Source organism: Amblyraja radiata, chromosome 4 (genome assembly GCF_010909765.2).
Source record: "Amblyraja radiata isolate CabotCenter1 chromosome 4, sAmbRad1.1.pri, whole genome shotgun sequence".
Lineage (NCBI taxonomy): Eukaryota > Metazoa > Chordata > Chondrichthyes > Rajiformes > Rajidae > Amblyraja > Amblyraja radiata.
Window position 1 is genome coordinate 49433963 of NC_045959.1, and position 24828 is coordinate 49458790.

At 40.3% G+C, this 24828-nt stretch overlaps 1 protein-coding gene across 4 annotated transcripts in view; it reads left to right on the forward strand.

Moving 5' to 3' along the window:
* The first annotated feature begins 1370 nt into the window (after window positions 1-1370).
* Window positions 1371-24828, forward strand: part of ppp1r42 (protein phosphatase 1 regulatory subunit 42) — a 61200-nt gene continuing 37742 nt past the window's right edge. Inside the window, exons 1-8 of one of the 4 annotated variants that reach the window (XM_033019369.1) lie at window positions 1371-1473; window positions 3989-4098; window positions 5419-5492; window positions 7828-8043; window positions 10009-10175; window positions 11719-11857; window positions 15388-15504; window positions 19313-19430. In XM_033019369.1, coding sequence (XP_032875260.1) covers window positions 7912-8043; window positions 10009-10175; window positions 11719-11857; window positions 15388-15504; window positions 19313-19430 — 673 coding nt within the window. In that variant the 5' untranslated portion in view covers window positions 1371-1473; window positions 3989-4098; window positions 5419-5492; window positions 7828-7911. Of the gene's footprint in view, window positions 1642-3988; window positions 4099-4551; window positions 4822-5418; window positions 5493-7827; window positions 8044-10008; window positions 10176-11718; window positions 11858-15387; window positions 15505-19312; window positions 19431-24828 lie in introns of those variants that run through there. The other 3 variants (XM_033019368.1, XM_033019370.1, XM_033019371.1) reach the window with 3 other exon arrangements.

Below are 24828 nucleotides of genomic sequence, written 5' to 3' on the forward strand. Positions count from 1 at the left end.
TCAGCCATGTTAGTGTAGACTTTGTCCAGTGTCTTGTCTTCTCTATTGGCGAAGGAGACATGTTGGTGGAATTTGGGGAGTATAGTCTTCAGGTTGGAGTGATTGAAGTCACCCGCAACAATGAAGGCTGCCTCGGGGTTGTGAGTCTGTTGTTTGCTAATGGCAGTATGCAGCTCTTTCATTGCAAGCTTGGCATTAGAATCAGGAGGAATATAGGCTGCAGTCACAACAGTGGAGGTAAACTCTCTGGGCAGATAGAATGGTCTGCATCTAACCAAGAGGAACTCTAGGTTAGCTGAGCAGTGACTCTCGATGATGGTGGAGTCCGTGCACCATGCTTTATTTACATAAATGCACAGACCCCCACGTCTGGTCTTACCGGAGTCTGTTGTTCTGTCCGCTCGGAGTAAATGACGCCCCGTTAGCTGGATGGCGCTATCAGGAACGTCGGTGTTGAGCCAAGTTTCAGTGAAGATCAGGATGCTGCAGTCTTTGATCCAGTTGTAGGAGGTGATCCTTAGCCGGAGTTCGTCCATTTTGTTTGCCAGTGGCGAGGAAAAGGCTAGGAATCGCTAGCCTGTGTGGGGCTAGCTCTAACCTGGCCTTTAAGTCCCACCTCTGCGTCCCCAGCGGTGCTTTCGTACGCGTCGCCGTCTGTTGGTGCTTCCGGTCGGCCGAGCTGGCTTGGTGCGCGCTGGTGTTCTGCCGCTCCGCGTCTCCGCTGGCCTTCTGCCGCCCCGCGGCTCCGCTGGTGTTCTGCCGCCCCGCAGTTGAATTATTGTGTGATCTTATTATGTGCTTACTCTTGGGCTTTTGCGAGCATTAAGAATGTTAAACAAAAATATGCACGAAAATGGATTTGCCGACAGAGTCCTAGATGAATGGTGTAGACAAAATAGTTGTTGTCTAATCATGTGCATGGACATAGATATCCTTCCCGAAAAAAAGCCTTGCGCTGGTAGCATTCCAAAATCCTAACAATATATAAGTGTGTGTACATGTTAGTATGTGTATGTATAGGAAAGAACTGCAGATGCTGGTTTAAATCGGAGGTAGACACAAAATGCTGGAGTAACTCACGGGACAGGCAGCATCTCTGGAGAGAAGGAATGGGTAACGACGTATGTATGTATACACACACTGTACTTTTTTTCTCGTTTATTATATCGTTTACATGTACTATGTTTACGTATTCTGTTGTGCGGCGGCAAGTAAGAATGTCATTGTTTTATCTGGGACACATGACAATAAAACACTCCCGACTCTCTTGAACTGGGCCCCATCGCTGATCTGTGGCTCCTTCGCGACTTGTGAGAGGCGGACCGATGTGAGTCGCGTCGCCTTTTTCCGGGACAACCGTTTCCGGGAGGCACGGGGCGTCTCCCATGGCAACCGCCGCAGCCTCAGCCGCCAGCTTTCAAACGCTGGAGCGTTGGTAACGGTTGGTAACGGTCGCCGCCGGGTTACCGCCGGGTTAGTGGGCTGCAGCCGCCCTGCCAGCTGGGCGCCACCTCCCTCGCTCCCTCCTTTTAACCATTCGGTGTGTTTAAAGAGCTGCGTGGCTCCTCTTCCCGTAGACTTGTGCAGCTGCTCATCCAGCGGGTTAACGTGCGCCGGCCCGACGCTGGTTGCTGGTTCCCGGTAAGTTCAGCGAATGAACCACAGGCGGCAGAGTGATGGCGGGTTGGGGGCGGTGCAGCGGCAGAGACCCGGGTTCGATCCTCACCTCGGGTGCTGTCTGTGTGGAGTTTCCACGGCCAACCCATTCCCTTCGGATTCCGCTCACATGCCAAAGACGTGCGGGTTTGTAAGTTAATTTGGCTTCTGTAAGTTGCCCCTTCGTCAGTGCGTGGCAAGTAGATGAGAAAGTGGATCTAATATAGAACTAGTGTGATGTGAACGAGTGATCGATAGTGGGTGTGGACTCTGTGGGCCGAAGAGCCTGTTCCCATGCAGTATCTTTCAATCAATCTTTCAAATAAAGAGACACAAAATGCTGGAGTAACTCAGCGGGACCAGCAGCATCTCTGGAGAGAAGGAATGGGTGACGTTTCGGGTCGAGACCCTTCTTCAGATGGCAGCGTGTGCGCGCTGTTTTGGGTCAATATGATCCCTTGCAAACGTTTGCGAAAACTTGAGCTGACTTCAGGCAAACTCCTCTTTTCCTAACCACTAAACAACGTATTTGCCGATGTGAACTACACAGATGTTTTTCTACAAACACACTGACTCCCTAGACTAACCATGCTCCCATCCTCTTTTCTGAAGGCACTATCACATTCTCTGGGCTTCCGCATATCCTGAACATTTGATATGTCCTTTTATTTTCAGAAAACAAATCCCCACTCATCTCTCATCCATTTCCCGCACCTCAGATTCAGCTGGAATTAGTTTATTATCATATACCCCAGAGAGTAATGAAATTGCTTTTTCACAGGATGCTCACAAAATAAACCATGTATTTCAGTAATGATAAATACAACAATAAATAAAATGATCAGTGTAAAATAGTAGAATGGTGCAAGATTGTAGTGCAAAAGAATGCTAAAGTAGAATAAACAGAATAACGAAAGAGGTAGAGTTAAGAATACTGGTAGCACATCCTGCATGGGGTGATTGGTTCAGGAATCAGACAGCAGAAGGGAAGAAACTGGTCTTAAGTCTGGGCGTTCAAGCTACCAAGCTCCTGTATCTTCACAAAGAAGGCCGGAAAAGGAATGATGGTGATGGTGATGATGATGATACTTCTAACCTTGCTGATGCAGCACACTGAAGTTGGACTCGATGGAGGAAACTGATGAGCTGTGATGGACTGGCCTAGGTTCAGCACTGTTTGTAGATTTAGGTGGTCAAGAGCAGAACAGTTGACATGCCAGGATGAGATGTATCCAATCAAAATACTTTCTATAGTGCATTTATACAAGTTCAAAATAACTTTCATGGACATGCCGAATCATCTAAGAGAATAAATACATTCATGCATTCTTTTGATCACTGCAGATAGAAGAAACCCGATTCAATTGCAGATGATATGGATGAACTTGAAGCCGTTCACCATTTCTACAGCAGCTCCGTTGATGAGGACAGGGTTACATTCATCCTCTCACTTCCTTAGATCACAACTCTTTAGTCTTGCTGATATTAAGGACTAGGTTATTGCCCTGACACCATGACACAAGGTTCTCGATCTCTTTCCTATACCTCAGCTCATCATGGGTGTCAATTGGTTAACAACAGTTATTTGCAGATCGAGTTGTCATTGTACTTGTCTACATGATCATTGGTGTATGAGGAGTAGAGCAAGCAGAGAAAATTTACAAGGATGTTGCAAGAATTCGATGGCCTGAGCTATAGGGAGAGGCTGAGCAGGCTAGGCGTCTGGTCCTTGCGACAGGTCACAACTTCCACAAAAAGAATCTCCCAATTTGTCTTTGCTTTCTCCAGTGTACATGAGACCACATTATTTTTCCAGCCACGTGTAATAGGTTTTTAACACTTTATTATGTCTTCTTAGTATTCCCTCAGATGGGGAAGGTTCATACTCTGTTTGGATCTAAGCTCAATTGACTGGATCTTATGTTCTGATGCATGCACATTGATCAGAAATTATTATTCTGTAATCTGAAGTTAAAATTGAGCAGTTTTTCTCATCCCAGATATGAAGATAATGTTGTATTGTTGCACAAACCACATCGTCCAGCAATTGAGATGAGTTAACAAAGAAGAGATGATCTGCATGTTACGATTGGCTAGATTTTACTGAAGGTTAGCGGGTGATTTACGACAGAAATATCAGCCAGCTGCGATGCAAGTGTCAGTATGGCAGTATGTTTTGGCAGGCGTAGTAGTACAGAATTTGCTGTAGATCAATGCAGGTATATGGGTTGCACAATAAGGTTGCAGACAGTGTAGTTGTCCCATAGTGATCTGTCATTTGATTCTAACCTCCGATATTAACGTGTGAAGTTTGCATTTTATCCTCATGTAGGTTTCCTTTGGACTTATCAGTCAGTATCTGGCTTAATTTAACAGTAGCCTTAGTTGGCATGCCCAGTGTGACCCATTCATTTGAACGCGCTTGTGATCTTTACTGTACTGGTAAGTTAATGAAAGTTCTTTCAAAATTTCATTTTAATTAATTTTAATGTTTTTAGTTAATTTGCATAAAAACTATGTTTCTAATTACTTTTAACTTTAAAAGTATGTTTAAAAATATATATTTTTGAAAAATCTCCAAATACCTCTGATCATCAGAGATAATTGATAAGAGGAAAAGGCCTCTGATAGCATGAACTGTCAAAAGGTGATATGTGGGTGGAGCCTTAGTTTTCAGTTCCAACTGGAAAATATACAATTTATCCAGTCTGTTCTGTTTTTTTACCAATTAAAAAACATTCTTCCAAACAAAATGTATAATTTCACTTTCTCACATTATATGCACATTTGTGCTTGTTTGCTTATCTTTTTGCAGATTATTTATATCCGCACAACCTCTACTTTATCAATTAATTTTGTTTATTCATTTGTCACTAATGCAAATTGTGAATTGGTAAGTGCCCAATATTTATCCCTACAGCACAAAACTAATAAATATCAACCAAACTGAAACAATCTATTATTTTTGTTCTCTACTTCCTAGCCTTTGATATTAGATTGGGAGAAACCAACTATAAAGAGCATGAGAATAAGTGAACAAGTTAAAAGAGGAAGATAATGAGAAGAAAGATGTATGAGGCCTGGTTGAAGGAGCAAGGGGGTGAGAGTTTGAGTTTAAAGAGATGAAAACGAGAGGCTGAATATAAGGTTTGGGATGTTAAGAGGGTGAGTTTGAAAAAGTGTGAGCAAACTCTTTAAAATTCTCAAAACGGGGAAAATGTGACAGTGTGGCATTACAGACACCAGCCGGCAGATGTATGGTTTTCAATTAGGACAGGGAGCTAAAAACCTTAATATGAAATGAATCTAACATTTTAATTTAGTCACAACTTAAATTAGTAAACTAAAAATTAAGTGTAGGTCCAGGCAGATACTGGATCCCAGATGTTGAATTCTGAAGTGTTGTGAAATCTACTAATGTTCTTTTATTACCATTCAAAGGACTATGAGCTATTCTTAAAAGCCCCACATAATCAAAGACATTTCAAATCTTCCTAATCCGTTTTAAACATTTAAATGAATAAAAGGTTTTTTAAATGGACTACTCAAAATTAATTAAAACCAAACCAAAAAAGCAGACTTCCTTTTAATCAAAAGGTGTGCACAAAAGGCTGGAATAAAGCCAAATGCAAATTGCACCTCAGCTCAGGATGTTTATACGCTGCCATTGGACCCAGTGATAAATCTAGCAGCAGATAAGGAGATTCTTAGCCTAGTGTCTGATCTTCAGCGAGTTGCTGACCATTATATTTCAATATACAGACACAGAAGTTGGAATCGAGTTCATCTGTAAGGAGGATGTTGCTGGTGGCTCTTTATCAAACTGCTAGCCAGAGGTAAGCACAATAAAAGGAGAAGCATTGGTACATTAGGCTAAAATAAAAGATTTTAAAATGATGACACAAGGAACTGTAGATGTTGGTTTACAAAAAAACCCCACAAAATACTGGAATAACTCAGCAGGCTGGCAGCATCTCTGGAGAACATGGTTAGGTGACATTTTGCATTGGGACCCTTCTTCAGGAGTCAATGGTGTTTTATTGTCATATGTCCCAGAGAGAACAATGAAATTCTTACTTGCAGCATGGTTGAGCAGCTGATACTCATTGTCTGACATTCCTGCTGCAGATTGTTACATGTTTTTCAGGAGACGGTATCTGTTTGAAGTGGTGCGGGCTGATCAAGGTCAAATTCTGAATTTCCAAGGCTGAGTAAAAATTGAGAGAATAGTGATTATTTATCATGAAGTTTTGACTGGTGATGCAAAAGCCTGAGGAGCAATGTAGTTAGAGGATGACTAACTTTAATGGTGTGAAATTGGATCTGGCCAGGATTAAGTGGAATTAACAATTGGCAAGTAAAACTGCAACAGAATAGGAAGAAGGGTTTCGGCCCGAAACATTGCCTATCTCCTTCGCTCCATAGATGCTGCTGTACCCGCTGAGTTTCTCCAGCATTTTTGTGTACCTTCGATTTTCCAGCATCTGCAGTTCCCTCTTAAACACAGAATAGGAAAGATCTTTAAAACAATGATAACTTGAGAACAGCTGCGTGCTACGTCCCCACAAGTAAGAAATGCAGAGAAACCAAAGCATGAGCTTTCTGGATGACAAAAATGACTGCGAATTTCAATGGAAGAAAATAAATTAAAACAAAAGTGGTGCATGATGAGTGACCAACTCGTGTGAAAATGGCTGAATATTTCAAATTGAGAAAAGAGCTCAAAATAAAAATAAGATGGCTAATGAAAAAAATTGAGAATAAAATGGGAATTAACATAAAACAAAACTCAAAAGCTTTTTACTGGCTTGTAAATATTAAGTGTTAGTAAGGAAACTGGGGTTGATTATGGCAAAGGATAAGGCTGAAATGCATCAGGATCAATTTGCATCTGTCTCACAATAGGAAGTAGAAATAATTGATGAAGTTAAATTAAAAGGAGATTATATAAAAGGCTCACTGCCCAATGGAATTAAGCCAACTGGTCAGATGCACCCTTCGGTTTCTAAGGTGACTTGTGTAGGAATTGCAAAGACTGCCATTATCTCCCATTCCTTCCAGGAAGATTACAGAGGATTGAAGAATGGCAAGTGCAAAGGTTTTGTTAAAAAAGAGGTTAAGAATGTGCCAGGCAACTTTAAGCTACCCAGTTAGGGTGCTTTCGGAAGCAACAATCACGGACAAAAAAAAAGTTAATAATAGGGAAAGCAGGCATGAAGTCCCATGCAAAATGCTCATCAGTAGAAATGGCATTCATGGAATGAGAGAGTTAGTGTCAGAATGGATAAAAACATTGTTCCCTATTTCTTTCTCTCCTTCCTACATATCACTGCTACAGTTGCTATCTTCCAGCCACCGGAATTGTTCTAGAATTTATGGAAGATCATCACTATAATGCAGGGGCTTCCAAACTTTACAGCATGAGGGCCACATTATATATGTGGCACATTTTTGCGGGCCGTACACTCACTCACACACACACATATTCACACACATGCACACACACAGACACACACATGCACACACACACACACACACACACACACACACATATTCACACACACTCGCCGATCTTCACTGTCTCCCCGGGGCCATCGAAGGTAACCTGTCAGCAGCTGCACACAAACCCTCAACTTGATAGCCTACGGCAAACTGACGTGTAAGTTCCTGTGCTACCACAGAACCCGCTAAATAGCCCGCCGCACGGAACGTGTTAAGAGCTTGCTGCGGGCCGGACAAAATCTCGTGGCGGGCCGGGTTTGGCCCGCAAACCATAGTTTGGAGACCCCTGCTATAATGTGTCGTGAAACACACATTATCTTTGAAACAACCTGTCAGAGATGCAAGTTCAACGGATTTATCTTTCCTTTAAGTATGCTTGATTTTTTTCAGTGTGTTTTATGTGTCCCAATGTTACTTTCACTTAAGAGGATGTACTCTCTTAAATGGTAAAATGCTGAAGAACATGATTTCCCAAACATTTATCAACAAATAGCCAGATATGAGTGTGTTTTATGCTTCGAGATAATTAAAATTGTATAAATTAAAAATTACCTGGAAGAAGGACAATTTCCCCACTGACTCCATCAAATTTGATTTGTACTTTCTGTATTTCTGTGTCCAAATGTAGTGTTTGCATTATGGAATAATTGTCTCTTTAATTACTTCCAGGGTGGAATTTGATCTTTTTATTTAAATAATTAAGAACTCGGACACAAACCTGCAGTGAAATAGCTTCATAAGTTCAGTCCCAGCATGGTTCGACTGACAGTGGATTTAATTGCAAAAAGTAATCTACACGTAAAGAACAGAAGAGATGAACCTTTGGAACAGTATTTAAGAAAATTGACGCACATAAATTTTTCAAACAAAAATATTGATGAAATTGTGAGTATATTTTTGATTAAGACCATGCTATTTTCTTGGTCTTTGATGTACATGTATGTATTTAAAATATAACTTAATAATCTGAAATTGATGGTTTAAGTTGCATTAATGCCAAAGCCATAAAGCGGTGTTTCCAAAGCTGATCTGCGATTTGTTTGTGATTAGCACTTTTCACTCCTCACTCTTTTCCCTCAATTGAAATCTAAAGTAGTTTAGGGAACCCAAAAAGCATGAAGCATTATAGATCCAAAGTTCATTTAGATGTCTATGTGCAAACCTATTACAAACCTACTGTCTCCCACAGCTATCTAGACTGAAAACTGGTCAGTCTGAAGAAGGGTCTCGACCCAAAACGTCACCTATTTCTTTTCTCCATAGGTGCTGTTTGACCCGCTGAGTTACTCCGGTTTTTTTGTGTCTATCTACTCCCTCTACTCCAGATTCCTCTGTCTCCGCCACATCTGCTCCCAAGATGAGTGTTCCATACTAGGTCATCCAAGATGTCCTTATACTTTAGGGAGAGGGGTCCCCCTCTTCTCTCACAGATGAGGCCCTCACACGCATCTCCTCTGTATCCTGTTGTTCCACTCTTGCTCCCCCCCCCTCCCAGTCATAACAGGAACAAAGTCTCCCTAGTCCTCACCTTTCACCCTACCAGCCATCGCGTACAACACATCATCCTCCAACATTTTTGCCACCTCTATCGGGATCCCACCACTAGTCACATCTTTCCATCTCCACCCTTTCTGCTTTCCGCACAGACCATTCCCTCCGCAATTCCTTGGTTCACTCATCCCTTCCCACCCAAATCTCCTCTCCCCAGGAACTTTCCCCTGCAACCGCAGGAGATGCAACATCTGTTCTTATACCTTCTCCTTTCAACTCCATTCAAAGGTCTCCGTCAGTCCTTTCAGGTGAGCAGAGGTTCACTTGCACCTCCTCCAACCTCATCTAATGTATCCACTGTTCTCGGTGTGGGCTTCTATATATCGGCGAGACCAAGTGCAGACTGAGCGATCGTTTCGCCGAACACCTGTGCTCAGTCCGTTTAAGCCTATGCAATCTCCCGGTTGACAAACATTTTAACTCCCCATCTCATTCCCATACTGATCTTTCTGTCCTGGGCTACTTCCACTCTCAGAGTGAGGCCACAGGTAAATTGGAGGAACAGTACATCATATTTCACTCCGGCAGATTACTACCTAGTGGTATAAATATTGATTTCTCTAATTTCAAGTAACCCCTGTATTCCCTCTCCTCCTGACCTCCCCCACCAAGTCATCCTACTAGTTCCTCTGTTTGCATCTTTGTATCCCTCCGTTATCACCTCTTCCCCAGTCAACAATGGGCTCTACCCTTCCTAGGTCTTCTGTTGCTGGCCCTACTCTGTTCTGCCTTTTTCTGCCTCAGTTCCCTCCACTCCACTTTCAATCTGAAGAGAGTTCCCAACTCGAAGCGTCACCCATCCTTTTTCTCCACAGTTGCTGTCTGACCTGCTGAGTTACTCCGACACTTTAGTACTGACCTATCTGGCTATCACTTTACTTCTTTCCTTTGAATGTAATGCACCCATTACTTTCAACCTTCCTTTACTAATTTTATATTCAGGGTGCTACTGCTTCTTTCATTCTATGAGGTTACATTTTGTTTTGTAATCTTTTACCTGTTCTTTTCTGGAAAGTCCATGTAAATAACATCTGGTGCACTGGTCTCATCCATCTTCTCTTAGCTTAGTTTTAAAGCAAGACATCATTGTTTAGTTTTTTTCTTTCTGTTCAGTATATGTAGCATTAGTATCCTACATGGTAATACATATATAGATATATATTTCTGCCATTTTAGTATAAAATTGTTGACATATACAGAGGATGTTTAAAACTAGAAAGTGCATCAGAATATTTCTGATTCAAGGTGAGATTACATTGATTTACATTGTTTTTTATGCTTTAACTTTTTTTGTTTCAGGATGATCTCTCTGCATGCAAGAACCTATCTGTCTTATATTTATATGATAATAACATCACACGGATTCATAATTTAGGCTTTGCCTTTAATCTCACCCATCTGTATCTGCAGAACAATAACATCACGCATATCGCAAATCTCTCTTTGTTACAAAACCTATCCAAATTGTAAGCTAATCTTAAATTTTGTTTCTTTTAAAATATAATTAGAGCAATATTTTGTCCTGTTTAATCAAAGCCAGGAACCACTAGTTTTAGCAAAGCATCTCTTATGACCCACCAGCTTTATGGTGAGAGAAGAAAGTTAAAAGAGAAGCGTGAGGCAGTTTTGTTTTTACAGAGAGTGGTAGGTACCCGAAATGCCTGGTGGCAATGTGGGGATGGTGGGTGGGTGGTGGGGGGGGGGGGGGGGGGGGGGACTGGTGAAAGCAGACACAATACTGACATTTAAGAGGCATTACGTCAGTCAATTGAAAATACAGGATTGGAAAAATTTTGACCATGTGCAGGTAGCTGGGGTTAGTTTAATTTGGCATCATGATCAGCACAGAAATTGTGAGCTGAAGGACCTATTCCTGTGCTGTATTGTACCATGTTCTAATTACGTACATTTGAGGTCCAGTCATTGTGCAATATAGAGAAATAATGCAAGCAATTTGAATGAAGCTCTCACGAAAAGCAATGAAAGAAATGAATTATTCCAGTGATATTCATTGTATAAACATTAGTCAGGAAACTAGAGTAACTTCACTCTTCTTCTTTGAATGTAATCACAGGATCCTTTACATCCATCATCAGTTTAATATTTTATAGAAAATTGTACTTCGAAGAATGTTGGTTTCCTTCATATGACAGTGAAGCTCCAACTAAATTTTTGTGCAGAATGATTAATTCACCCAGTGACGTTGAGGTACACAACTGAAGATGTGTCTGATTGTTAGCAAATTCACCCAAGAATGTCAATTGTAGTGAATATTAGGGATTATAACACCCAGTACTACTAATCAATCTGAACATCTGGATCAAGTCAGTGACCTCTGCAAAAGGGCAGCTGACAACCAGGGAAAGACCTAGTGACGGCCTGGAGAGACTGCTGACCGGAGGGAATAGACCCCACCGGGGCTGGCATGGGCTAGCTCCTCATGCCAGCAGGATCCATCGCTAATCAGCGTTTTGGATCCACCCATATATTGCAACGAAAAAGACAAGACAAAGAATACCCCTTGAACTTGAGTCTGCGAGAGCGGGGGGCGCAAGATGTCTCATCGACAGACCACACGGCAACAGACCTAGGAACGGAATCGACTATGAGTATTATAACTAGCACAGCAATTGACAGAGCAGCAGCAGTAAGACATAAGCTACGAAGTTGCATCTGTGGCTGGGAAAAGATAACTTCAGAGAAGGGTCTCAAGATCCACCAAGGCAGGAAAAAGTGCCCGAGAGAGCTTGGTGCATGGCCTCGCATTGACCATTACTTTCTAAGAGGTGTGCACAAAGCATAGATATTCTGTCCTGCTGTTTACAATGCCTTGCATATGCAATAGAATTTTTGAATACAATACATTTGGTGGCCTGTGACATGTTGCTTGATTCATGTGTCTTTTATAACCCGTAACAATATGTCAGCATTTAATCCACTGGAATAGTTGAGAATCCTCTTTATACAATATACTTTATTATAGAGATATACATTTCATTTTACATGTAGGTATCTCGGTGGCAATTGTATTTCAGTAGTGGAAGAGCTTGAGGGATTAACAGAACTTCGAGAGTTGCACTTAGAGAATCAGCGTCTTCCACTTGGGGAGAAACTATTATTTGATCCTAGGACTCTCCAGTCTCTAAAGGTAAATAGTTGTTACAATTACAATGATTTTTGACTTCGTTTTTGGCTTAAAGCTCTAAAATTGTGGAATTATAAGTCTTAATAAGCACAATTTGATGTGGTAGACAGATTTAAAGTGCCTAGAGATTTGATTATGAAATCCCGATTTACCATTTCATAGAAAATTGTACTTCCAACTGTATGGGATTTCTTGATACCACGGTAAATCACTGTACATTTACTTTACACAATGATTGACTAATACTTTATTGTCATGTGTACCTAAGTGCTGTGAAATTCTTTGTTTTGCATACAATCCGGTAAAATTATACTATAGATAAGCAAAATCATAGATGAGTACAAAGGTGCAACAATTGTAAGAATAATAGACTTCACCGCTGCAGTACAAAAGACTCGCCATGTTTCTGGTGCCAACTTGTGCCCTTCAAGTTTTAAGAGTACAGTCTTATCTTGGCCTTAAAGGCCTGTTGTCTTGGATCAGTGGATCAGTGTTGCAGGGGTTGGTCTGGTCTGCCAATGCTGTTCGTGTCCTCCACTGCTGTTCTACCTCTGTGCTGCTGCAAGCCGCGTCTGATCCAATCGCACGTCCGACTTGGTGCCTCCAGCAGCAACGGATCCCAGCGATCCCCTGACACCTTGACCTGTGGGTGCACCGTCCCCTCGCCTCCTGCAGTCACTGTTCAGGCTCTGTGCCCTGGGGCACCTCCCGCAGCCGACTTCGGAACCCCCCCAGAACGCCACTGAGGGTGTGAGAGACGAGCCCACAGTCCACTCACCGGCACTGATCCTCACCGCCGCCACAGCCAGTTTGCATCTCTCTATTACTTAATTTACTAGTTTCCTTCAGTTCCTTGTTCTTACCAGACTCCCAGTTTGCTTGCATTTTTGATAGATTTAGAGCCTTCAAAATGATCAGCTCTCGGTATTTGTGAATGACTGAAGCATCTTCCGGGTTGGAGCAAAACCACTGTGAGTGAAGGCTCCAATCTACAAATTTTACAGACCCTGACAGGCACTGGCTCACAACTGGACATTAAATTCCAATGCCTCTTTCCTTGATTGTCATTGCCCACTCCTCCACCCACATACTGCTCCGAGACTTGATTCTTATTTTCCATTCACAATGGAGCAGAGCACAAAGGAAGTGCGCACATGTCATTCAGTAGTGTCATGCACATTTGGCATCTATTGTTACTACATATTTAGGCAGCAAGCTGTAAATAAAGCTTTCCATTAACAATAATTATGCTCCTGTTGTCACAGAATAATTTCCGGTTTTGGTGTCATTTTTGGAGAATAACATTGTGGTTATTAACATTTTGGATGAATATCCAGTGATCCAGATTATTGATCCAGACAAGCAAATTCTGAAAAAGGGTCTCGACCCGAAACGTCACCCATTCCTTCTGTCCAGAGATGCTGCCTGTCCCGCTGAATTACTCCAGCTTTTTGTGTCTACGCAAATTCAAATCCTACAAAGAGAACAAAAGGCTGGTGTCAGTAATGACGACTGGATGCTACTGGACTGTCATGTCTAGTACTATAATCTATCATCCTTATCTGATTTTGCCTACATGTGACTTGAGAAGCACCGATATGTCTCAGCCTCAAAATGTAAACTAATAATAAACCAAGATTATTTGAGGTAGTGGAAATTGTGAGGATTGTTTTCATGTTCTTGGTATTTACACACGTCCTGTTGTTCGATCTTTGAAAGATTTTTTTATTTTAAACTATTGATTTGAAAGATTCATTATTTTGGTTTTATAGTAATTTTGTGAATTTTCATTTGTAATTATATCCATCTTATCTACAAGCTACACCGTTAATAAATGTATTGAATGAATTAAAACTGGTTTTGGCAATGGGAATATATAGGATTAAATATATGAAATTGCACTCCCCTGACAAAGTCTTCAAATGTCAGAAGTAAATATTGTGACCATTTATTTTGGAGAGTTAGCAAATGGATTTCATTACCTATTTCTTTTTATTTCTTAGGAGTTTATTCAGATATTTGTATAGTTCACCGTATGATATGTATGCTTAGAATCAAACAGAATATGCATTACTATTTATGAAATGCTTAATGTATTTACTATGTTAATGATTGCAATGATTATTATAACATATATTGTAAATTAAACCTGAATGGTTACGGCTCCTAATGGTTTGATTGATTGCATTTTACTATATTATTTTAATTTTTAGTAACTGACATCAATTGTAGAAGATAGGAGAAAAATAAAAGAAAATGGGCAACTTTTATACAAAATGGAAAACTATAATGTTTACCAATTTGTTATATTTATTTTTAATTACCATAGGAAGTATCAGATGGAGTTAATATAATGCAGTCTATGTGATGTTTATGGACTTCCATAAAAAGGCTTTTGAAAAGCTGTCACATAACAGGTTTATTTGTAAAGTTTAAATACTTGGCACACATGGAACATCTGATAACATGCATAGAAAGTATAGAATGTAAAGTAAGTAAAAGACAACAAAGATGTGCAGGAATAGTGTTTTTTGGACTGGAGTAAGTAGATCGTAGCATCCCCAGGGGGATTATTGATCTATACTAATAACTCATACAGGGTATGCAATTCACAATTTCTAAATTTGCAGATGACACAGACCTGGGCATTTTATGAAGTACAAAAATAATAGCATTAGACGGTAGCATGATTTAAACAGCTGGTGGAATGGGAAGATGCAAATAAATGTATTTTGGTAGGGGAAAAATGAAAAGGAGCAATAAAGGATGTTGTTTTAAAATAGATGCAGGAACAGGGAGATTTAGGTAGTATGTGTGAACAAATCATGGAAAGATGTTGGGCATTTTAAGAATAATATAGCATACCAAATTCTCTGCTTTTTCTACAGATAAATGAAGTATAAAAGGATGAAAATCATAAGGATTTTTTATAAAACATTGACCTAGCCTTAACTGGAGTATTCTGTTGAGTCCCAGTTGCTGTATTATAGAAAAGATGTGAAGGTGTTAGAAAAGATCCAGAAAAGATTTACAAGAACTATTCCTCAGGCTGGGATTGCAGTTATACAGATAGATGAGAGAGTCTAGGACTATTTTCATCAGAGAAGAAAAGGCTGAGAAGTAAATAAAATGTCAAGGGGTCTGGACATAGTGAATAGTGGGAGGTTGTTCCCTCTGGAGGAGGGTCAAGTACTAAAGATCACAGATGTAAAATAAAATAAGGACAACACGAGGAATCTGGAATGAACTTTATGCAAGTGGTGGAGGTAAGTCTGCTGTGGTCTTCAAAAGGGAATTGGATATATATTTTTTTTTTTTTTAGAAATAATTTTATTGCCACACAACCAAGGTCGGTGGTATTTGGGTTGCCATATAGTGAAGAAAAAATTGTAAGGCTATGGAGAAAGGGCCGATGAGTGAAATTAAAGGGTAGCTCTGGTAAAAAGCCAGTGTGGACCTGATGAAACAAATTGGCTCCTTCTGTGCTTAAGCTATTCTATTATAATGCAATGAATTATTTTCCATTTATGCAGAAATCATTGATTGTTTTAAACATCAAGAAGAATAATATTGACGAGATTAAAGAATTGGCTTGTCTTGAGAACCTGAACCAATTCATGGCAGAAGAGAATCAGATCCATGATATAAAGGTAAATCACCAAGGTGCAGAGTTAAGTTGTGTGACAGCCGCAGGGAAGAAGCTGTTCCTGAACCTGCTCGTCCGGCAATGGAGAGACCTGTAGTGCTTCCCGGATGGGAGGAGGGTAAACAGTCTGTGTACAGGTGTGCAGTCGTAGGTGAAGAGGGAGTAGAGGAGAGGGCTCAGCACACAGCCCTGTGGAACGCCGGTGTTCAGGGTGAGGGTTGAAGAGGTGTGGTTGTCTGACGTTTTAAGGTCATAAGTTTTCGGTCGGAATCCTTCTTCAGATTGTTTACATGGGGGGGAGGGGGTTGTTCATACCATCAGGTTGCAAGCTACCCAAGTGGAATAATATTTAATATTACAAAAATTAATGAAATGTGTATTTGAATCTTAAGAAGCATAACAGAGTAGGGTTCAGAACCTGAAGAGTTAGGGTTCTTTTACCCAGAGTAGGGGAATCGAGAACCAGAGGACATAGGTTTGAGATGAGGTGGGCAACCTGAAGAGCAACTTTTTTTACACAAAGGGCGATAGATGTATAGAACAAGCTGCCAGAGAAGGTAGTTGAGGCAGGTAGTATCACAATGTTTAAGAAACATTTGAACAGGTGCGTGGATAGGATAGATTCAGAGGGATATGGGCCAAACGCAGGCACTAGTGTAGATAGGGCATGTTGGTCGGCATTGACGAGTTTGGCAAAAAGGCCTGGTTTCACACTGTATAACTCAGCCTACAAAATCTGCTAGTTCATAGAAACATAGAAACATAGAAATTAGGTGCAGGAGTAGGCCATTCGGCCCTTCGAGCCTGCACCGCCATTCAATATGATCATGGCTGATCATCCAACTCAGTATCCCGTACCTGCCTTCTCTCCATACCCTCTGATCCCCTTAGCCACAAGGGCCACATCTAACTCCCTCTTAAATATAGCCAATGGACTGGCCTTGACTACCCTCTGTGGCAGGGAGTTCCAGAGATTCACCACTCTCTGTGTGAAAAAAGTTCTTCTCATCTCGGTTTTAAAGGATTTCCCCCTTATCCTTAAGCTGTGACCCCTTGTCCTGGACTTCCCCAACATCGGGAGCAATCTTCCTGCATCTAGCCTGTCCAACCCCTTAAGAATTTTGTAAGTTTCTATAAGATCCCCTCTCAATCTCCTAAATTCTAGAGAGTATAAACCAAGTCTATCCAGTCTTTCTTCATAAGACAGTCCTGACATCCCAGGAATCAGTCTGGTGAACCTTCTCTGCACTCCCTCTATGGCAATAATGTCCTTCCTCAGATTTGGAGACCAAAACTGTACGCAATACTCCAGGTGTGGTCTCACCAAGACCCTGTACAACTGCGGTTCAGCTCAACTAAGGTACAAAAGATTTTGGATTATTGGAAAAGTGGCCTGAACGACCAAATTTCTTACAAGTAGCACTGAAATATTCATTGCTCACTACTGTTCGCATCTGGTATCTGGTCACCTCAATACCTTATCAATTCTTAGGCAAGGAGGCTCAAGAAGCACTTCCAGAAACTTCCTGAAAATGGCAATAACTGCTCCTTTGTGAATGGTTTTCCATAATATTAGCACCACCAGCATGGCAGCACAGTGGCACAGTGGTCGAGTTGCTGCCTTACTGTGCCAGAGACCTGGATTCAATCCTGACTACGGGTGCTGTCTGTATTGAGTTTGTACGTTTTCCCTGTGTGACACCCTGTATGGGTTTTCTCCGGTTTCCTCCCACACTCCAAAGATGTACATGTTTGTAGATTAATTGGCATGGTAAAATTGTCCCAAGTGTATGTAGGGATAGTGCAAGTTTACGGGGATCGCTGGTCGGCACATACTCAGTGGGCCGAAGGGCCATTTTCCGTGCTGTATTTCTAAACTAAACTAAACACCCAGTATTTCTCAGCCATAATGTCTTTGGAATGGCTCCCTTATCTCATTGTTGGATTTCTTTAGGTGTTAATTTCTCTTACTCTTAAAATTATAAACTTTTGTTGATTATACCTTTTCTCTACATTTGCTCAAAATTTGAAAAGCTAAAACAAGTATGTTTTATATTTGTCAGATTATATTTTAAAAATGTAAAGTACACTTTATTATGTTCTAACAGCACTATTTGTGAGTTTCAATATATTACTTGCATATTTCCCATGGTGTTGCATTCAGTAAGTCAAGACAACAAATAAACTGTAGGTGACAGAAATAATTATTCTTGAGGGAAGCAGATATAAGGGAATAAGGGAGCAGGAAGAGAAGGTTGGAAGTAAGGAGTGCGGTAAAGAGGACAGGGGAATAAGGAGTTTGGGCAAAGGATGGCATTTTTATTGGAAGAAAGGGGCAAATAATTTAGCATTCTGTAAATCAGGTGATTAATAAATCACGTTGGAGAAAAGTCTATGAAATAGTTATACATAGATTCTGAATGGATTTACTTAATGGGTTAATTGTCTCCTGGATGTTGTCCTATATCAAACATATTTAAAATTAATATGAAAACAATTGGAATGTTTTATTGCAAAGTATTTTGTGATCTTAAATGTAGATCAATTGTTTTAAATAAATAGTTTTCTGAATTAAAAAGATGTTTTTCCTAACACATATTGTGAAGAGCTATGTGATAAAACAAGTAAACATTTAACTTGATAATAACTTCTTTTTCAGTAGTGAGAAACATTGCAATTTATAATTAATTACTGAGGGTCGTGCTTTGATTGTTGGTATTTTCTTCAATATAATAAAAATATAAAATCTTGGCACATAATTGATTGGCCATGGATTTTATCAGAAAAGATAAATTTTTATTCTGCTCACAATTTAGTCTGGAAAAGCAAAACAAATATATAGATTTTCTTAAATAGATTATGACAGACTGTCAGCTGGTTGACAAATTGGTGTCTGCAGACACAGTTAGTGGAGTTGAGCAAGACAGCAAGATAAAGATTGGAGCACAGTGGTCAAATACAGGTTCATAACTAGCCATCATTAGCTGAAAATAAGGTCTGTTGGAGTGTCTGTTGAGGCAGTTGATGCTCGTGCCTTGAATATAATTTGCTCTTGAGTATTTTATGGCAGACCTCTGAGTGACGAGTTTGACATGTTCATTTATCAAAGCAAAAGAAACCCCCATTCTGAAGAAGGTCCCTTTAGGACTGATTATCGAATAGTTGGAAAGTGGAACCGCTTTATTAGAGGTAGAAAGGCAATGTGCAATAAAACCAAGTCCAAAGGGTAATTATATTTCCACTAGGACTAATAGTCAGTTAGATAAACACAGTTTTTGAAATAGTTGACTGGTTGAAATTGAATTAACTGTCAGTGAAATCACCCAAGTCTTTAGGTAGGTTTTGTTCAAAGATGAACAAATATGATTATTTATACTTTGTGGCCTTCTTAACGTTTTATTTAGAACCACAAAAAAGACGTGAAATAAAATAACACCAAGATATTATTTATGTGATATTTAGAATATATGTAATAATGTTAAAAGCTTGTTCTTGTACTTCATGCAATGTGGAATTGATTATTTAACAAAGTCTTGCCTTGCGTTAATACCTTTTATTAAGTAAGCACACATTGTTTACTTTTGCAGCTTCTTACGATGCATCTTATTTTTTGTCTGCACATTATATTTGCATTGTATAAATAATATAAAAGAGATTATTTATTTGTACTTGTCAACATTCTATTTGCACTTTTAAATGTTAGACTATTTGTGAAGAATGTTACAAAATAGAAATGTTAATAAACCTAGGCGTAAAATGAGTTCAAGGTGTTACGTTTTAAAATGTATTTATTTATTTGTTCTCTAATCCAGGAACTGGAATATGTATTAAACCAATGGCCAAGACTCTGGTATCTGAATCTGAGTGGAAATCCTGTATGCCAAAAAGCCAAATACAGAGACAAAATAATGGTGATGTCGACAAGTCTCGGTAAGAAATTATTTATGTTAATATCAATATTCTGATGGGCTACATAGAAACTGTTCAATTTTACAATTAAACTCTAATATTAGCCGAAGGCATAAATCGTGTACAGCTTCAGCGTACCTTTATGGTATGTAACATTTTATTCTATAAAGTGTTTGACAGGTTCTGGATATCAAAATATGCATATCTATTAAAAAAAACTACCAGAAATTTAAAAAAACCCCATGATATCTACTTTAATTCAAAGCAGTATTTACATTAAATGTTTTCAGTATGGGACATTCTAAAAAACAACACTATGTGGCATATGCAACATGGTCTATCATTGTTCCTTGGTATGTGTAATTCATTGCTCTTCAGTAAATGTAATTCGTGAATCTTTTGATTGGGTAGCTCACACTACACATTTTACTGGCACTGTTATACATTTTCTTATATTATATTATAGTTGATTATTTTTATATTATAGTTAATTTTTGTGTCATTGTTCTCTGAGTCAGCAACAACTTTCATTTATGAGGTGCCTTTGACGAGGATAAATGCTCCAAATTACTTCAGTGGATATAAAACAAAAATTGCATACAGATCAGAAGCTTGGACATGAAAATAAGTTTTCAGAGAGTCCTAAATTAAGAAAAGAACTAATGAACAGATTTCAGGGAAATTTATGGCACGCTGACAATGGTACGATGAGGTTAGGATAAGGATATATTGTGATCAACCAAAGTTGCTCTATAGTCAAAACTTACTTATTTGCATATTTGATCACTGAGTAGTAAGAGGACTCTAATCACTGTGGTCAGTGCCAGCTGCAACAGTGATGCCTAGAATTAAAAGAGTGGCTGAACAGTTATCACTAAAAGTTAAGGAGATTTAAGACAAGTGAAGGTATGAAAAAATAAATCCTGAAAATGTAATTCCTCTAAGAGCCAAGTTTTTTTTGTTATTCTTACTCTTTGGTCAATATATCAAAGTACTGTAAATAGCAGCAAATCCGAATTGATGAAATAGAGAATACATAAATTACAAGTGAGGAATTTAAGTAGATTAGAACTTATTTAGAGAAAGAATAAATTGAATGACTAATCAACAGAAAGTATCTACAAAAAAATGAATCAATCTCAAACAACCAACGCGCACCATAAGAACTTATGTAGAAGGGTTTTGGCACGAAACGTTGCCTATTTTCTTCGCTCCATAGATGCAGCCGCACCCGCTGAGTTTTTCCAGCACTTTTGTCCACCATAAGAACTTGTTTAGTTTAATGCTAAGTTCCACCATATAAATGACAAAGTCAGCCTTGGTGGTATTTATGCAGCGCCTTGAGATGCTGAATGCATCTAGTCGAGGGAACGGAAACATTGATGGACTGCTTCTCAGAAAAAACAGGAGTTTTGGGACAGGTTTAAGGACTGGGTCTTCAAAACCTCTTTACTCATAGAACATAGAAAAATACAGCACAGGAATAGACACTTCGGCCCATAATGTCTGTGCCAACCAAGATGAACTCTATCAATCAAAGCCTGTGCTGGCACCTAGAAGATGAATTTCATCATTACTGGAAGTTCACACAAACTAATGTCAATATCCTCTCTCAGGCCAACTTTACCAGTGTTAAGGCCCTAGTTACATTCAGTTGGAGATGTTGGACAAGCAATGTGGCTTTCTATTTGCCATGCCCTATATGGGAAGAAATCACCAGAAAGACAGAAGAAACTATTCCAGATTAGGCTCAAAGCCTCCTTCAAGAAACATCTCTATTGACTCCCGGAAATCTCTGTATCCATAACCTCATAGTGGAGAAGAAACATTCAGGATGGTATTGGCAAATTTAAGGCTATGCATCAGTGTTAGTGTTGGAAGGTACTGACTACTTCGCAGACTATTTATCAATGGGGGTCATTGAAAATCAAGGGCAGATGATCAGAGATGTTTATTATCCAGCATTTATATATTTTTCTTCTTAAGCAGCCGCATGAGTTTAAGGATGACTACCACCTGCCCCATCTGTGGAAGAGTATGCAATTTCCACATTTGTCTTATTAGTCACCCCTGAACTCGCAAAACTGGAGTGGAGTAAGTCATCCTTGATTCCAAGAGACTGCTTAAGAAGAAGGTATAAATGGTAGAAAATGACCATCTCTGATTCCCTTGACCTTCAATGATGCCTGGCACATGTAATCCCTTGCAATCAAAATCCTTTGAATGTCAGTGACTAGAAACTAAATTAGCTACTGGAACAATCATGGTCACATCATGATTGCTCAAAGCCTCTTCACCATCTAGAAGGCACAATGTACCCCTATTGTGGTATAAAATAGGTAGTTCCATAACTTTAACCCAGCATGATGATGATGTGGTGGCACATGAACTAGTTGGATTGGTATGAGAGATGGTAGATTGGAGCTAATGTTTTTTCCATGCATTCTACACTTGTCCTTCTAGATCATGGAGGTCATGGGTTTTCTACGGAACCACGGTTTAAGAAACATTGGTGGGTTGATGTAATACATGCTGTAATAAAATGCACTAATCCTGCGAGGCAGAGAAGAAAATTTGATCCTGAGATTATAAGGGGCACATGTTTATCTCCCTATCACAAGATACAGGATACTTCTGATGATTGGTACCTTGGAATGTAAAAATGCCTTAGCTTCAGCCTCTCAATGATTTCTCATGTAATAGCAATTTCTTTATAAATACAGTACATTAATTTTAAACAAATGGACAGAACATTTAAGTAGCAGCATCATAGGATGCAGGTAAACACAAAATGCTGGAGTAACTCAGCGGGCAAGGCAGCATCTATGGAGAGAAGGAATGGGCGACATTTTGGGTCGAGTCCCTTCTTCAGACTGATGTCAGGGGAGGCGGCGGGACAAAGATAGAATGTAGGTGAAGACAGTCAGACTGGTGGGAGAACTGGGAAGGGGAAGGAGAGAGAAAGCAAGGGCTATCTGATGTTAGAGAAGTCAATGGTCATACCGCTGGGGTGTAAACTACCCAAGCGAAATATGAGGTGCTGTTCCTCCAATTTGTGCGGCGCCTCACTCAGGCAATGGAGGAGGGCCAGGACATTGCATTGGAGTTGAAGTGCTGGGCCACCGGGCAATCAGGTAGGTTAAGACGGACTGAGCGGAGGTGTTCAGCGAAACGATCGCCGAGCCTGCGCTTGGCCTCGCCGATGTAGTAAAGTTGACACCTGGAACAGCGGATACAGTAGATGCGGTTGGAGGAGGTGCAAGTGAACCTCTGCCTCACCTGGAAAGACTGTTTAGGTCATTGGATGGAGTCGAGAGGGGAGGTAAAGGGACAGGTGTTGCATCTCCTGCGGTTGCAGGGAAAAGTATCTGGAGAAGGGGTGGTTTGGGTGGGAAGGGACGAGTTGTCTAGGAAGTTACGGAGGGAATGGTCTCTGCTGACAGCAGAAAGGGGTGGAGATGGGAAGATATGGCCAGTAGTGGGATCACGTTGGAGGTGGCGAAAATGTTGGAGGATTATATGCTGTATACGACAGCTGATGGGGTGGAAGGTGAGGACAAGGGAGACTCTGTCCTTGTTACGAATGGGGGGAGGGGGAGTAAGAGTGGAGCTGCATAGGATTCCTGCATAGGATGCAGGAATCTACTTCTCATAATGCTGCAGTTACAACAAATTACATATCTTTGGATTCTTGATGATTGAATGGTTGAAAATTTGGATTTTGATTCATAGATCATAGCAAATTATAAGTAGAAATAAAAAATATAAGTGGAAATTAAAAAGTAATATATCAATAGGACTGAAATTTGTACACCCCTGTGCTTAACTTTCATGATTTCCTTCCAACTGGGTTTTATTTGTCTACTGCAATGGCACACTGCCTGGCACCCCATTCTTGTACTGTGGCTGGTTAAAAAGTTGCCCCCATATGTATAGCAATGTCCAGGAAGGATTCACATCATGATCTCTAGCCCTGTAAGGCTGAAGTAGCTGGTTTAGTTTAGTTTAATTTAGTTTAGTGATATAGTGTGGAAACAGGCTCTTCGGACTTCGGCCCAACGAGTCAGCACCGACCAGCGATCCCCACACACTAACGCTATCCGACTCACTCTAGGGACAATTTACAATTATACCAAGCCAATTAACCTACAAACCCATACATCTTTGGAGTGCAGGAGAAAACCGGAGGAAACCCATGCAGGTCACGGGGAGAATGTACAAATTCCATACAGACAGCACACGTAGTCAGCATTGAACCTGGTTCGCTGGCGTTCTACCACTGCACCACAGTGCCACTGTTCTGGGCATCGCTTAAGAGCCAGCAGTGTGAGGAGAAATGCTGGCATCTTGATGGAGGGCAGCATTTTCATATTGTACCTTGCGAAAGAAACTCCCCCAGGAAGGGGCTAACAATTGACTGTTTATTTGCTGTGACCCAAATTGCACACTGCCATTAAAGATACAGACTCCTGTCAATCTCAACATCCAAATGCAGTAACAAAACAGACTGCTCTTTGAGGACAATTTAGTTTTCCAGGTAATCAATAGGTAATCAATGACCTCTGCCTGTGCTTCCGTGGAAAGAAAAATCTGCTCCATTAGTTGTAGTACCAAAGAATTGTGCTCTGTTTCTAGACTGGAGATATGCATGCCTGGCTCAGCAGGAACTCCTGTACAAGCTGGGTGATTGGCTCTCCATGCAATTTGACATCTCTTGCAAACTGAAGTTTGTTGGACTTTCTGCCAAGTATTTTGAATGCATCTGAACTAACCTTCCCATGCAGGGCCGAGCTTAAACCAATTGGACCGGTTTCTCCCAATTGGGCCCCGCGCCTAAGGGGGGCCCTGCGTTAATTTTCAGTATTTCGTACGGAAATACAAATTGGCTTTGTTAAATAAAGATTTTTTTTAAAACAATCGCCATACGTTTTTTTTTACAAAACAAACATGGATAACAACCGCTGCACGCCCATCAAACACAAACGATTTGTTAACTACTACTGTTAGCACTTGTTAACAGCCAGTAGTTAACGTAGTTATACAATGTGTCATCAATGCATCGATCCACATTCCTCAGTAAATATAATTGTATTTTGAACAAGTATTAATGACGCTGTGTTCCTTTGAATACAATTCACGCGGCGTCATTAATACTTGTTCAAAACACAATTACATTTACTGAGGAATGTAGATCGATGTATTGATGACACAATGAGAATGTCTTAAAACTGACCATCATGATTGAGGGCTTCTTCTTGGCGAGCTTCTTGGTGTGCAGGTTAGTCATTCAATTTACCTACTGACCCACGTTGTGTCTCTCTGTCTTTCGCTCTCTCCCTCCCACACTCTCTCTCGCTCTCTCTCTGTCCCGTTCCCCATCCCGTCTCTCTCTAGCTCTCTCTCGGCATTCCCGGAATCA